The sequence below is a fragment of the Musca domestica genome, unplaced genomic scaffold (assembly GCF_030504385.1).
Source record: "Musca domestica strain aabys unplaced genomic scaffold, Musca_domestica.polishedcontigs.V.1.1 202, whole genome shotgun sequence".
Taxonomy (NCBI): Eukaryota; Metazoa; Arthropoda; class Insecta; order Diptera; family Muscidae; genus Musca; species Musca domestica.
Window position 1 is genome coordinate 310,357 of NW_026712253.1, and position 17,762 is coordinate 328,118.

At 32.2% G+C, this 17,762-nt stretch overlaps 1 protein-coding gene across 1 annotated transcript; it reads left to right on the forward strand.

Annotated features, from left to right (window-relative positions):
• Positions 1-2,515: 2,515 nt before the first annotated feature.
• LOC131802409 (myb-like protein Q) lies at positions 2,516-6,570 on the forward strand. The gene is made up of 3 exons (XM_059122598.1): positions 2,516-3,027; positions 3,917-4,056; positions 6,392-6,570. Exons 1-3 carry the CDS (start codon positions 2,531-2,533, stop codon positions 6,568-6,570), a joined length of 816 nt encoding a protein of 271 aa, XP_058978581.1. The 5' UTR covers positions 2,516-2,530.
• The last annotated feature ends 11,192 nt before the right edge of the window (positions 6,571-17,762 follow it).

A 17,762-nucleotide genomic window follows, 5' to 3' on the forward strand; every position in this document is an offset into this window, starting at 1 on the left:
GATTCCAGCCTAATTCCTTCACCCAATACCAAATTTAATATCATATAGTATTTTTTGTACAAATATAGAACGCGTTTGCAAAATCACCTCCATATCTTAACCTCAGACACCAACAGAGACACATATAACAAATTTCATGGTTCCAGCCTAATTCCTTTAAAAAATGCCAATTTTAGTATTATTTAGTAGTTTTCGTTCATATATAGGATTCTTTTCAAAAGCTACTTCTATATTTTAACTTCTGACAACAACAGAAGCATAAATATAAAATTTTTGGATTCCTGCCTTATCCCTTCACCCAATACCAATTTTAGTATTATTAAGTAGTTTTCTTGCAAATATAGGGCGCATTTCCTAACCACTTCCATATCTGAACAACAGACACCAACAGGGGCTTAAATAACAAATTTCGGGATTCCAACCTAATTCCTTCACCCAATACCAATTTTAGTATTATTAAGAAGTTTTCTTACAAATATAGGGCGCATTTACATACATATATAGGACGCTTTTAAAAAACTACCTCTATATTTTAACTTCTGACAACAACCGAAGCCTAAATATAAAATTTTTGGATTACTGCCTTAATCCTTCACCCAATACCAATTTTAGTATTATTAAGTAGTTTTCTTGCAAATATAGGGCGCAGTTCCAAACCACTTCCATATCTGAACCACAGACACCAACAGGGGCTTAAGTAACAAATTTCGGGATTCCAGCTATTTTCCTTCACCCAGTACCAATTTTAGTATTATTAAGTAGTTTTCTTACAAATATAGGGCGCATTTCCAAACCACTTCCATATCTGAACCACAGACACCAACAGGGGCTCAAGTAACAAATTTCGGGATTCCTGCCTTAATCATTCACCCAATACCAATTTTAGTATTATTAAGTAGTTTTCTTGCAAATATAGGGCGCATTTCAAAACCACTTCCATATCTGAACCACAGACACCAACAGGGGCTTAAGTAACAAATTTCGGGATTCCAGCTATTTTCCTTCACCCAGTACCAATTTTAGTATTATTAAGTAATTTTCTTACAAATATAGGACGCATTTCCAAAATCACCACCATAAGTAGAGGGGGGTTGCTGATTTTGAATTTTATAGCCAAAATTTAGCTAAAATTTAGTAATTAGTGTCACTAGAGAATAATTAGGATCTGAAATGGGGATAATTTATGCGGATTTAGTAGCCGGGAGGAAAATGCAGGTGTTCAATACGCATGTCAAAGGCAAGGCGTTGTGGTTTTTATCCCTTTTATTTGTATTGATCGTGTCTATGGTTTATTTTCCACGATGTTTGATTTGAACGTGATTTGTTTACATGGTGTAAATGGGGATAATTTATGTGGATTCAGTTGCCGGGGTGAAATGGGGATAATTTATGCGGATGTAGTCACCGAGGCAAATGCAGGTGTTCAATACGCATGTCAAAGGCAAGGCATTGTTATTGTTATCCCTTTTATTTGTATTGATCGTGTCTATGGCTTATTTTCCACGATGTTTGATTTGAACGTGATATGTGTACGTGGTGTAAATAGGGGTCATTTATGTGGGTTCAGTAGCCGAGGTGAAATGGGGATAATTAATGTGAAATGCAGTGTTCAATGCATTGCCTATGACTTATTTTTCATGATGTTTGATTTGTACGTGATTTGTTTGCGTGGTTTGTTTAAGCATAGAAATGCAGGTGTGTAATATTTTTAGGGGATGATTGTGTGTAATGTTTAAGACGAACTGTAGTAAGATGATATTTTGACCGGGTGATGCAGGTGGTTATGTGTGTGTGTGTGTGATTTTGCCTATGACTTATTAACCACGGGGCATTCTATTGCAGTTAATGTCGTGTAGTGAGTTATTGTATGCATATTTTAGGGGATGTTTTTGTGTGTGTTATTTAAGATGCACTCAGTGTCGAGATGACCTTTTTTCAGGATGGCGCCCAATTTCTTTACATTACAAATGTGTGTTTAAATTATGATTTTTTTTATTTGGAATTTCCTTACTAACAATTTGTGTGGGATATACTTAAGATTTTTTTTTTGTATATTTGAACTATGAATTAATTATCAATAAATTCGGAAAAAGGTTGACAATTATTCTAAAAAATATTGTTTGAGTGATAGAATCTTGGTATTCGTCAAGTGTAAGATGAATTTATTGGTGACAACCAAGGGTTTCTATAATGTATGCAGGTGTTAGCATTGAGACATACTTAAGGCTAATTTCTGTTCTAGGGAATTTTTAAGATGTTGTGTGTATGAATTATACATTGATTTTCAATGATTTCTTTTTTTTTTTTTTTTTATTTCCTCTAATGTTGTTTTGGATGATGGATTCTTGGTAGTCTTCGGGTTAAAATAAGTTTCTTATAGGAGACAGTCAAAATTCCCGTGGTGTAAACAATTGTTGTATCAGCGTCGATGTTTTGTGAAAAGTCTGTTTCTCATATTCACTTTCTGTTGAGACTTCGACTATAAAGTATCAAATATTTTATACGCGTGAAAAAAAAAAACCTTTTTAAAATGGAATCCGGTAAATTTGTATGCAAACTCTGCTCAAAGAAATCAGCTAGCCCTTCAGCTTATAAAAAACATCTAGAAACGCACGAAATGTGCAATATTTGCGAGAAATTTTTATTGCATTCCGCAGCTCTTAAGCTTCATTATGCTGTGGAACATTCTGAGCAAGGAACCAAACCACAGCAAAAAGAAAGAAATTTTTGGGAATATGAGGAACAACAGAATCAGTTTCGCAATGAGATGAGCATTTGGGTGCAGCATCACCTTAATAATAATTCACCAATGTCGAACGAACAAGACATTCCACAGGAATATAATAATCAAGACCACAATCAGTCAGGAAGATCGACGCAAAATCAAAATATCAACCATCACCAACAAAACCATCATCATTATCAACACCAACAACATTTCGAGCATCAACAACAACAACAATGGAATCAACCACAACAACAACAATGGAATCAACAACAACATCAACAACAATGGAATCAACCACAGCAACAAGAATGGAATCAACCTCAACAAGAACAATTGAACCAACTCCAACAACAATGGAATCAACCACAACAACAACAATGGAATCAACCACAACAACAACAATGGATTCAGCCACAACAGCAAGAAGAACAACATTTAGATAATCAAATGCAAAATGAACCTTGCACAAAAAGAATAAAATATTGCATTTGCTTCAATGATAATATTTTATTAGAAACTTGGATCATGCATTGTAGATCAAAATTGCATAGAAATAAAAGCGAGAGAATAAATAAAATTTTAAAACAGCATTTTGATGAGTTGAAAAAAAAAAACTGTCGGATTTCCAAGAACGTGACTCTGGATGGGCTCTATCCCAATTTAAAACCCTTGAAATAAGCGTTAACAAATCCTCTCCACTGAAGGGATCTCAATATATACCAACACCAGCGACGCTTGCAAAGAAGAAAGCATGCATCAATATTTCAAATAATGATGTGTATTGTTTCAAATGGTGCATAATTGCCGCATTCGGAAATAGGCTTACGAATACTGGTAAAACATCATCATACAGTATCAGAAATATTGCAGATCCGATAATAATTGTTGAAGATGGATTTAGATTAAATTTTAGTGGTTTACAATTTCCACTAGAATTGAGATCAATAAAAATATTTGAAGAAAATAATCCAAATATAATTGTTAACGTTTTTGGGCACGAGGAAAATGCTGTTGTTGGACCATATCGCGTCACTAATAAAGAGAAGCCTATACATATCAATTTGCTGTTGTTGGAAAACGAAACCAATTCGCACTACATACTAGTTAAGGATACATCAAGGTGAATAATGAAAATAAAATACACATAAATATTTCTAATAACACATACATATTTTTCTTTTTTTTTAGATTACTGTCATCACAACTTTCCTCAGGAGGAAATCATCTGAAAATATATAATACATGTTTTTATTACACACCAAATTTGAGACTTTTTGAGGGACATAAGGAGAATTGTAGTGGTGTTATTACACATTTTCCCAAAGATGGTAAGAATAGATTAGCATTTGCAAACTACAAGAAGCAAGTGGATGCCCCCTTTGTAGTGTACGCTGATTTTGAGTGTGTTTTAAAAGATACTAAGGGAGTGAGTAACACCATAAATAAGCATATTCCATGCGCTTTTGGTTTTAATGTAAAGTGTAGTTTTGATAGTAGTTTAGATAAATATTATTCTTATACCGGTGAAAATGCCGCTCAAATATTTATAGAAACGTTAGAAAGGGTAGGTAAGAATATTAATAACAATTATTTGAATGTAAACCGCCCAATGACACCATTGACATTAAATGAAAAATAATCATTTTCTTCCGCGGTGTATTGTCATATATGTGATGACGAGTTAGGTACAGATAGAGTTCGTGATCATTGTCATATAACAGGACGGTATAGGGGAGCAGCTCACAATGAGTGTAATATAAATTATACAATTTCAAAATTCATCCCTATTTACTTCCACAATTTCTCTGCTTATGACTGTCATTTGTTTGTAACAAATTTGCTGAGTACAATTGAAGGGAAAACAAATATTATACCTCACAATAAAGAATTGTATACATCTTTATCACAAACAATAAAAATGAGTGATGGTAGATATGATACGCTTGAAAATAGATTTTTAGATTCTTTCCGCTTCATGGCAGCCAGTTTAGACGCAATAGCTAGTTTCTGTGATGATTCAGACTTGACATCTATAAGGAAACATTTTTCGCACGATGATGAGTTTAAATTGATGAGGAAAAAGGGTATATTCTGTTATGAATACATCGACTCATTTGAAAAATTAGAGGAAACTGCTCTACCTCCAATTGAAGCATTTCGTAGTAAATTAAATGATAAAAGTTGTAGCGTAGAAGACTATGAACATGCAAAACAAGTTTGGAAAACATTTAAATGCAAGACAATACGTGATTACATGGAATTATATTTAAAAACAGACGTGCTTCTTCTAAACGATGTTTTTGAAAATTTTAGAAAATCATGTAAACGAATTCACAAACTAGATGTATGTCAATATTACACAGCTCCTGGTTTATCTTTTGATCATATGCTTCGTCATACGAAAATAGACTTGGATTTGTTAACAGATTCAGACATGTTTAATTTATTTAAAAATGGTATAAGAGGTGGCCTTACACAATGCTCTAAAAGACATACCAAAGCAAATAACAAATACATGAAAGATTTCGACAGTAGTAAACCATCTAGCTATTTATTGTATATAGATGCTAATAATTTGTATGGTTGGGCTATGCAACAATACCTGCCTACAGGAGATTTTGCGTGGATTGATCCCGACAAGACGCCATTTTAAGGCTCAGACAATAAACAATTTTAAAGAATATCAACAAACTGGATATGTGCTAGTAGTTGACTTAGATTATCCAGAGAATCTTCACGATAATCATAATGATTTGGAGGTTCAAAGTATCCAAAACTTATAGCAGATTTTGCTTCAAAAACCAATTATCCAATACACTACATGAATCTAAAACAATGTTTAGAAAATGGTTTAGTCTTAAAAAAAAGTTCATCGTGCTTTATCATTTACACAATCTCCATGGCTAGCCTCTTATATTAATAAAAATAATATAGAAAGGCAAGAAGCAACTAACGATTTTCTTAGAAACTTTTTTAAGCTTCTAAATAATGCAGTTTTTGGCAAAACTATGGAGAATGTTGATAAACGAAGAGATATAAAGCTAGTAACGACTTGGTTTGATAAAGCACCAAATGTATTGGGTGCTAGATCTTTAATGTCTAGACCGAATTTCAGCAGTGTAACTGAATTTTGTACAGATTTTTGGGCTATTGAAATGAATCGGCTACATGTAACATACAATAAGCTTACATATCTTGGTTTCTGTATATTAGAATTAGCCAAGTGGAAGATGTATGATTTCCACTATGAATAAATGAAGAAGAAATTCGATGAGCGCGTAATTTTAAATTATATGGATACTGACTCTTTTATATATACAATATTTTCTGAAGATGTCTATGAAGAAATAAGACCCGACATTGATAGGTTCTTTGACACATCATCATACCCAGAAGATAATAAATATAATATACGACGCCGTAATAAAAAGGTTATCGGTATGATGAAGGACGAAAGCAGTGGGAAAATTATGACAGAATTTGTTGGACTAGGGCCTAAAATGTATTCATATACGGTAGATGATGGTCAAGAATTAAAAAAAGCGAAAGGTGTCAAAAAATGTGTCATTGGGCGGTACACCATAAATAACTATAGAAACACCTTATATAATGAAATTAGTACTAGTGATTACATGATAAATTTTAAATCCAAATTACACCAAGTGTATACAACCAAGTTGTATAAAGTAGTTTTAAATTATAAAGATAGTAAAAGAAAAGTAAGATTAGATAAAGTAAACACCTATGCTTGGGGTCATTATGGTATTGAGGATGAGGATGATCTCAGTAATATGCTGCAGAATTATGAATCGGAAATGGATATTGACACCAATTTTATTTAATATATTGTATTATTAAATAAACCAACAATTTGTTATTTATTTGTAAGCTATTTATTCCACATTTCCTATAAAACATTTATAAAGTAATTTTTAATGCTTTTTATTTTATTGAAAATTTATGACTGAGGTAAGTACAGAAAAAAGTATTAATAAAGAAAATAAATAAAATGAGAAAATATTTAGATTATCTTTCGAACAATTCCAGTGAGTGGTGTATATTCAATTAATCGATCATGGAGTATTAAACAGTATGCTGATGTTTTCGATGGTATTGGTCTATTAGTTTCAAATTCCAGCTTAACATCTATAGGTCCGCTTTTAATGACTTTGTTTTGATAGCTAACATCAATTACTGCAATTGGCATGTTTTTAAACTTTTCCCATGATAGAATTGGTTCCGGTTCTTTTAAAAAGTAATTTTGTTGAAACTTTGCGTACATATCATATAGTACTGCATATCTGTTGTCCTCAAATTTTAAGTTCAAATCATCATATGGATATGTTTCGGAATTTAAATGAACCTTAACATTTAATAAATTGGAGTGAATGAATTTTCCATCATTTTCTAGAGCTAATATTATAAAGCGTGGTCTTTCACTATTTGTTGATAATTTAAAATTCCAATGACATTTTGTTGAACCTGGAAATGTTAAATTAAAGTGACAGTCCCAGCTTCGAAACGCAATAGGGAGCGACTTTCCAATGTTAATTGTTTTCATAATTTGTAATTTAGATGCATCCGATAAATGTATATGAGGTATTCTCCATGTTATATTTGTGATTGTCAAATTTAATTTTTCTTTCGAGTCGGTAGAATAGCATGCATATAGATCAGTTGAGCTCCGCAACATAATAAGATCATGGTTACTATGTAAAATGACTCTGTTGTAATCTTCTGCAAACCCCAACAGCCTTTTGAGTGGGACGCAAAAGTTGAATACACCCATGCTTAGATCTTCACCATTATTCCATCCTGCATTTCTCATTATGTTGCGTTCAGCACTTGAGAGAGAAACACAATTTTTTATTGTGCTCGATGCACCTAAATGGCATGTGCGATCGACTTCAATACCATTTATTTCATATCGGATTCATCAAAGAAATAGGCTACGCAGTTATTACGCGAGCGAGCATTAGACGATAGTTCTCCTCCTGGTAATGTTACCGAACCTTCAACATATATATAACTTTCACTTGGTAATAGATATAAATCTTGATTTTGAATTGTAATTCTTATTTCATCATTGTTTTTGAAAGAACGGATGTATGGAACATAGCTATGATAATCTTTTTTAATAAAAGTGTCATCTGAGAACGGTCTGTCTTCAACATTAAGTATTTCAGTCATTTTCCTTGAGACGTAGTTTAATAGATTTTAAAAACTGTTTGCTTTTATCCGTGAGTGGTAATGTTTTAGGGTTGATTGTTTTTATTGGAATGTTTGAATATTTCTGTTGATTCATATATTTATTATAGATAATCATTTTGATATTGGTCTCAAGTGTAGTCGAAGGGTAATTTCTTCTCCTCTGAAATTTATTAGTCGTTGATTTTGATCAACGATCCACACTTTAAGCGAACTTATTTCTTTCGCATTCACAGGAAGATAAATTAAATTGCTTGGTATTTCATCCATTTTATATCCAGGGGAAACATTTATATCAAATTCGTGTAGAGTATGCACAGGCGCATTATTCATGTATGCTCCAGTTGTTATATTGCATTGAACTTGTATTGCGCTCACTCTTAAAATATTTACGGGGTAATGTGAAAAATGCTTTACACCAGGTCCAGGTCCACCACCATAATAACCAAAAAGCGTACAGATAGAACGTTCATTATTAAAATAATTAATATCATGGGATGATATTAATGCAGTTTTTGGCAAAACTATGGAGAATGTTGATAAACGAAGAGATATAAAGCTAGTAACGACTTGGTTTGATAAAGCACCAAATGTATTGGGTGCTAGATCTTTAATGTCTAGACCGAATTTCAGCAGTGTAACTGAATTTTGTACAGATTTTTGGGCTATTGAAATGAATCGGCTACAAGTAACATACAATAAGCTTACATATCTTGGTTTCTGTATATTAGAATTAGCCAAGTGGAAGATGTATGATTTCCACTATGAATAAATGAAGAAGAAATTCGATGAGCGCGTAATTTTAAATTATATGGATACTGACTCTTTTATATATACAATATTTTCTGAAGATGTCTATGAAGAAATAAGACCCGACATTGATAGGTTCTTTGACACATCATCATACCCAGAAGATAATAAATATAATATACGACGCCGTAATAAAAAGGTTATCGGTATGATGAAGGACGAAAGCAGTGGGAAAATTATGACAGAATTTGTTGGACTAGGGCCTAAAATGTATTCATATACGGTAGATGATGGTCAAGAAGTAAAAAAAGCGAAAGGTGTCAAAAAATGTGTCATTGGGCGGTACACCATAAATAACTATAGAAACACCTTATATAATGAAATTAGTACTAGTGATTACATGATAAATTTTAAATCCAAATTACACCAAGTGTATACAACCAAGTTGTATAAAGTAGTTTTAAATTATAAAGATAGTAAAAGAAAAGTAAGATTAGATAAAGTAAACACCTATGCTTGGGGTCATTATGGTATTGAGGATGAGGATGATCTCAGTAATATGCTGCAGAATTATGAATCGGAAATGGATATTGACACCAATTTTATTTAATATATTGTATTATTAAATAAACCAACAATTTGTTATTTATTTGTAAGCTATTTATTCCACATTTCCTATAAAACATTTATAAAGTAATTTTTAATGCTTTTTATTTTATTGAAAATTTATGACTGAGGTAAGTACAGAAAAAAGTATTAATAAAGAAAATAAATAAAATGAGAAAATATTTAGATTATCTTTCGAACAATTCCAGTGAGTGGTGTATATTCAATTAATCGATCATGGAGTATTAAACAGTATGCTGATGTTTTCGATGGTATTGGTCTATTAGTTTCAAATTCCAGCTTAACATCTATAGGTCCGCTTTTAATGACTTTGTTTTGATTGCTAACATCAATTACTGCAATTGGCATGTTTTTAAACTTTTCCCATGATAGAATTGGTTCCGGTTCTTTTAAAAAGTAATTTTGTTGAAACTTTGCGTACATATCATATAGTACTGCATATCTGTTGTCCTCAAATTTTAAGTTCAAATCATCATATGGATATGTTTCGGAATTTAAATGAACCTTAACATTTAATAAATTGGAGTGAATGAATTTTCCATCATTTTCTAGAGCTAATATTATAAAGCGTGGTCTTTCACTATTTGTTGATAATTTAAAATTCCAATGACATTTTGTTGAACCTGGAAATGTTAAATTAAAGTGACAGTCCCAGCTTCGAAACGCAATAGGGAGCGACTTTCCAATGTTAATTGTTTTCATAATTTGTAATTTAGATGCATCCGATAAATGTATATGAGGTATTCTCCATGTTATATTTGTGATTGTCAAATTTAATTTTTCTTTCGAGTCGGTAGAATAGCATGCATATAGATCAGTTGAGCTCCGCAACATAATAAGATCATGGTTACTATGTAAAATGACTCTGTTGTAATCTTCTGCAAACCCCAACAGCCTTTTGAGTGGGACGCAAAAGTTGAATACACCCATGCTTAGATCTTCACCATTATTCCATCCTGCATTTCTCATTATGTTGCGTTCAGCACTTGAGAGAGAAACACAATTTTTTATTGTGCTCGATGCACCTAAATGGCATGTGCGATCGACTTCAATACCATTTATTTCATATCGGATTCATCAAAGAAATAGGCTACGCAGTTATTACGCGAGCGAGCATTAGACGATAGTTCTCCTCCTGGTAATGTTACCGAACCTTCAACATATATATAACTTTCACTTGGTAATAGATATAAATCTTGATTTTGAATTGTAATTCTTATTTCATCATTGTTTTTGAAAGAACGGATGTATGGAACATAGCTATGATAATCTTTTTTAATAAAAGTGTCATCTGAGAACGGTCTGTCTTCAACATTAAGTATTTCAGTCATTTTCCTTGAGACGTAGTTTAATAGATTTTAAAAACTGTTTGCTTTTATCCGTGAGTGGTAATGTTTTAGGGTTGATTGTTTTTATTGGAATGTTTGAATATTTCTGTTGATTCATATATTTATTATAGATAATCATTTTGATATTGGTCTCAAGTGTAGTCGAAGGGTAATTTCTTCTCCTCTGAAATTTATTAGTCGTTGATTTTGATCAACGATCCACACTTTAAGCGAACTTATTTCTTTCGCATTCACAGGAAGATAAATTAAATTGCTTGGTATTTCATCCATTTTATATCCAGGGGAAACATTTATATCAAATTCGTGTAGAGTATGCACAGGCGCATTATTCATGTATGCTCCAGTTGTTATATTGCATTGAACTTGTATTGCGCTCACTCTTAAAATATTTACGGGGTAATGTGAAAAATGCTTTACACCAGGTCCAGGTCCACCACCATAATAACCAAAAAGCGTACAGATAGAACGTTCATTATTAAAATAATTAATATCATGGGATGAAAATATTTCAAGTTGTAATGTGTTGTTATTAGCTATAAAATCTATAGTTTTTGTGTTGTCTTCGTTTTCGTATTCACTTTTAATGTAGTCGACAATATCCTCAAGTTCATAGCAACCAATAGCAATGTCTATTGTTTTATTTCCAATATGAAACAAATTGTTATCGAAATCGATATTTGGTATAGAATTGTATGAGTGGAAGTCAACTAATGAACACTCATAATCCTCATGTAATTGAATTGGTGGGAAATAATTAGCAGTTAAAGTTGAAGACTTGCCGGTTAGCGCAAGTGTAATTGACATATTGAAGGCTTATATAGAAATGAAAAGACATATGTTTGGTATTTATAAATTAAAAAATTTTATTATTCAAATCTTATGTATTGATGTAAATAGATATTACAATATTCTCTTATAATAAGTCGTTTTTATTTATCCAAGAATTATGATTATTAGAAAACCCCAACCATTTCACATATGCTTTATCTCCCTTGGTCTTTAAAACTTTCTCCACAAAATAAGTATTAGGATATCGTGTACGTTTCAATTCTTCTTTGTAAAAACCACCTTTGATGGGATTACCTACATAGTCTTCTAATGAATATGTTACTGGATTTGTCACTTGAATTGATTTTATTCGGAATATATCTGTAGTATAATTCGGTGTATACCCTTTTTCAAAAACATTATTATATTTACTTATTCAAACATAATCTCCTACACGATATTTAGATGGAGGAAATATTTTAATATGATTATAGGCAGTATTAAGCAACATTTTTTTATGAAGGTCAATCCATTGATATGTTCCATTATAGGAGAACTCTCGAAACATTATAGATTTTAAGGTACGGTTAAACCTTTCAACGACAGATGCTTTCATAACACTATATGTTGAATAATGGTTAATTCAATATATTTTCATAAGTTTAGTAAAGTCTATATTAAAAAATTCTTTGCCATCATCAGTTTGTAAATTTTTGGGTATTCTGCCACCATTCAAAATTTTTGTGAATGCTTTGCACACATCGTAAGCACCTTTTGTTTTAACTGCTTCCCTCCAGGCATATTTAGAGAAAGTATCAATAACTGTGAGCAAGTACTTCATTCCTTTATTAATTGTAGAATAATTTCCCATTTCCACTAAATCCGCTTGCCATAAATCGTCAATGTCTTTTGTTATAACTCTTCGGCGAGGAAAGCTTATCTCTCTTTTATAATTTCTTTAACGTGTACGATTTGTGTTTGTAGGTAAGCTGTGTTGACTGCGTCGTTATTTTCCGACGGTTGGCCCAAATTTTTAATTTTCCTATTTTTGATATCGATGTTATTATGCTGGTCAATAGCAATGCCCAAAAATTTTGAGGCATTTTTTCTAAAAGTATTAGAGTTGGAGTAGTGACCGAATTTATCGACCCTCATTTCATAATTGATAATATTCTAATAAAATCAGTGTATTATATTGGCTTATCTTAACTCTTCAATAATTGATGTGATTTCGTTGTCCTGATTAGTATGCCCAGCATTTTTAGAAGCTACTAATAATTTTAAACGATTAACAAGTTCATTAGGATCATCCCAATATACATAGTTTGGTTTCTTGAGAATAACATTCATTAGGCCCTCGCCAGTGTGAGTAGATTGAAATAATTTTTTTATTATTCTTGTATATTTTGGGCCTCGGTTTCCTCTTATTTGTCCATTAGGTTCATTATTTTTTCGATGTACGCATGTATTTTCCAAAATTTTCTTGTATATATCTAATCCATATTTATCGTAACCACTTGGATTTTTATGAAGCAGTATGTTATATAAACCAGCTGTTAGAGCCCATGTTTGATTTTCAATTTTTATTTTATCATCAACAAAATATAGCTTGCTATTTCCAAAATTCCAATCGTCTTTGTGTGGACCATATATTGCATCAAATGTATTTTTTTCCAATAATGCATTCAAATTGTTAGTGCCATTATCATACACTGTTTCTGGTTCTTCGTCGGAATAAAATGTATCATCAATGGAGTCATCTTGATCCTCGTGTTTAACACTGAACTTGGTTTCATCTTTATCATTTTTAGATTCATTTTTAATTATGTTCATTTTATTCTTGGTCTCAGCCAAATTTAAATGAGATAATTTTACAACATTTTTTGTGGTTTTATTATTGGTTTGAATGTGTACTCTAATCGCTTCACCATCTCGTTCTCTCCCAGTTTGATTGATTGAAATTTTCCTTTTAAAACACTCCTCGATTTAATAAGTTCTTTTAAAACGTCGTCGTCCATTTTTCTAAACCGATGGTTTTCAAACTGGTGGTTTCTAAACCGATGGTTTTCAAACTGGTGGTTTTTAAACCGATGGTTTCCAAACTGGTGGTTTCTAAACCGATGGTTTTTAAACAGGTGTTTTTTTTTTTTACATAAAAAAATATTACGTATGAAAGGCTGTAGCTTTCAATATAGCTGGACGGATTAAGCGCAATGACTGATTGAATCAAAGTATAATGGAATACTAAATATGTATAAACCATTAAATCCTTTTTTCAAAATGCTATAATCTTTGCTTATAACTAAAAAATCCATATTTATCCTTCCAGCGTACTCGACAAATCTCGACAAACTTGTTAAAAGACATATCTCCTCCAACATGCACATTAAAAATATGTTTCATATTAACATGGTCTTGTTTAACTATAATGAGAAAATTTGGATTGTCTCAACTTGGGGTCGAGTTAAAGCGAAAGATTGTACTTGGGGAGAAAAAGTTAATGCTTATTTGGTCACCAACACTATGAAAGCTAAATCCAAACTTGGTATGGGTATAACGAAAAAAAACATATGCAAAAAGAACTTATTTTCTTCTGCAGTAAAAAATGCAACATCAGTATTAAAAAAGAAGAAACCGCAGGATATCAATGCAGCGATAAATATTGCTCACAAAGAAATTGGAAAATCATTCAAGGAGAAAAAATCTAAAGTTATTATTCTTAGAGTTATAAGAATACCGAAAATTGGTGGATTCTTACCAATAATACCAATTTTAACTGCCCTCAGTGCAGTGGGGGCATTGGCTACTGGTGGATCATCTATAATGAAAGCAATAAACTCAACAAAGGATGCAAAGAGACAGTTAGAAGAAAATATTCGTCATAATAAATCTATGGAAAACATAGCTATAGGCAAGGGACTCTACCTCAAACTATTTAAAAAAGGGATGGGTATTACATACAAAAATAAGCTATCGACAAAAAACTAATATGTAAGCTACCAAATAGAACTCTAACAGATTTAGATATTAGAACGTTTGCAAGGAAATATATTCCGCATTTTAGAGGAGTATATATGCGCGACAAACTCCCCAAAAAACCACATATTATAGAATGCGGCATTGTTAATCTCGATTCGTATAAAGGTCCTGGGACCCATTGGGTAGCATACTATAAAAATTATAATAAAAAAGAATATTTTGATAGCGTCGGCAATCTTCAACCTCCTTTGGAAATACTGCAGTATCTCGGAACTGATGTAACTTATAATTATGTAAGAAAACAAAAATTCAATTCTTTCAACCTGCTTCAGGTAGGATATTGTTAAATTCCTTTAGGTTCAATGGTATATTGTTGGTTGGAATCCCCCGCATTAAAGCACAGTTGCTAGCTTAATGTTTGTGTTCTGCCAGCGGTGAATCTGTTTCTTTCCAACGACAAATTTCCACTCCACAAAAATAACAAGTAACTCTATCTGCTTGTCCTGTATAATAAAATCCAACTATTGCCATTTCTCTAGGTTTTGGATTTATTAGTGGCCAGGCATCGAATGTCTTCAACCGCTCCTCCTCTCTACAAAAACATTCCTCAACGAAGTTTGACGAGTTTAAATTTTGATAGCTAGAGAAATGCATGCATGCTTTTACTGAAACTTCTGTTTTAATACTGATTTTGGGTAAAATATGAATTGCCTTTTATAGAAATAGAACAATACTCTTTCCTTTGTTTTTTTCTTTTATTAAGCTACATATGGTGAATAAAATAGATCGTTCGGTAAAATATGTTTTAATTCTAGTTTAAAGGTGGTGGTATTAATCGCTTCATTCAATGGTTTCTTAGCAATTGAAAATCCTCCTTCACTCAGTTTCATTATAGCTTCATCTCCTAGAGAAATGAATCTTGCATTGGTTACTGGTGGATCATCTATAATGAAAGCAATAAACTCAACAAAGGATGCAAAGAGACAGTTAGAAGAAAATATTCGTCATAATAAATCTATGGAAAACATAGCTATAGGCAAGGGACTCTACCTCAAACTATTTAAAAAAGGGATGGGTATTACATACAAAAATAAGCTATCGACAAAAAACTAATATGTAAGCTACCAAATAGAACTCTAACAGATTTAGATATTAGAACGTTTGCAAGGAAATATATTCCGCATTTTAGAGGAGTATATATGCGCGACAAACTCCCCAAAAAACCACATATTATAGAATGCGGCATTGTTAATCTCGATTCGTATAAAGGTCCTGGGACCCATTGGGTAGCATACTATAAAAATTATAATAAAAAAGAATATTTTGATAGCTTCGGCAATCTTCAACCTCCTTTGGAAATACTGCAGTATCTCGGAACTGATGTAACTTATAATTATGTAAGAAAACAAAAATTCAATTCTTTCAACCTGCTTCAGGTAGGATATTGTTAAATTCCTTTAGGTTCAATGGTATATTGTTGGTTGGAATCCCCCGCATTAAAGCACAGTTGCTAGCTTAATGTTTGTGTTCTGCCAGTGGTGAATCTGTTTCTTTCCAACGACAAATTTCCACTCCACAAAAATAACAAGTAACTCTATCTGCTTGTCCTGTATAATAAAATCCAACTATTGCCATTTCTCTAGGTTTTGGATTTATTAGTGGCCAGGCATCGAATGTCTTCAACCGCTCCTCCTCCCTATAAAAAACATTCCTCAACGAAGTTTGACGAGTTTAAATTTTGATAGCTAGAGAAATGCATGCATGCTTTTACTGAAACTTCTGTTTTTTAATACTGATTTTGGGTAAAATATGAATTGCCTTTTATAGAAATAGAACAATACTCTTTTCTTTGTTTTTTTCTTTTATTAAGCTACATATGGTGAATAAAATAGATCGTTCGGTAAAATATGTTTTAATTCTAGTTTAAAGGTGGTGGTATTAATCGCTTCATTCAATGGTTTCTTAGCAATTGAATATCCTCCTTCACTCAGTTTCATTATAGCTTCATCTCCTAGAGAAATGAATCTTGCTGGTAGATAGAATATAGAGTCCTCCAATTTTAAAACAATTTTCATTCCATATTTTGTTTGCGTTTTGTAGGCGCCGCTTATTAAATAATCCTTATTAGCTTCTATATTCTTCATACTTAGTATTTTCTTAAAGAAAATTTAAAGAATTAACTAATTCAGTGCAGGAATTCATCTTATAACACTTGTTTTTAAACTGTATGATATTCATAGAATGTTGCATCTATTTATATGATATTGCTTATGTTTGACTCCACCCCCAATCCGACCCATCCATTAATATTGTTAAAATGTATTACGCAATAATTAAATAAAATGAGAAGACAAACCCCCTTCTCACTCTCACTTTTTTATTCCCTCATAATAAAAAGACAACAATTATTTATTCATATTTCTTTTATTTTATTAACAAAAACAAATAATAATAATATTACCAGCCCCAAACCAAAGCAAAAAAAGTCATGATTTTATTGTTTTATTCGTTATGTTTATTATTAAATTGGTTTATGATATTCTTATACGTATTTAAATCCTTTGCAACATCTTCCATTGAATCATCGCTTTCAGCTTCACTACATAAATCGATAATGTTATCTTTAATAACACCTTCCAGCTCATCATATATTTCCTCCTTCACACATTCCTCCGCATCTTCAATTTCATTTGGCCAACTCTCCACTGATAATATTATTGGGTTTTCAGGGAGATGATCAGTGAAATATGAGTCTGTCGCTTCCAACTCATAAATGTTTTGCCCCTCAGGTATCCGTACCCTTAGACAATCTTCTATCAAGTCTTCTCTTGATGCATCCCATATATCTGCTGCTAACGATCTTTCTTCTTCTTCCTCGCACCATGTTTCCTCAGATGTTCCTTCTTCACCAGCTCCCTCGGAGGATATTTTGTTGCTTGTCCCTTCATCTTCGGTAGGTGTTTCCTTCTTAGACCAATCGATATCATCCGACCAATCCATATTCTCTAAACCTAGAGCATCTTTATGGAAAATTACTCCTTTGGCCACCAAATGGTTCTCCATTTTCGCTAAACTTTCCGGGCTGAACCATTCCTCCTTTTCAAAAATCTGTGTTACAAAAGGGTCTTCCAAATTCTCCATAGATGACTCGTTCAAAACTTTTAAAGACATGGTGTTGCTTATAATGATATCACTAAACTGATTGAACTCCTAAAAATGAATATTACTTTTATACACATAAGTCCTTTCTCTTGTGGATATTTTTTTTAAGGAGCCAATATAAATTAAATAAACATATCACACTATTATAGAAACCCTTGGTTGTCACCAATAAATTCATCTTACACTTGACG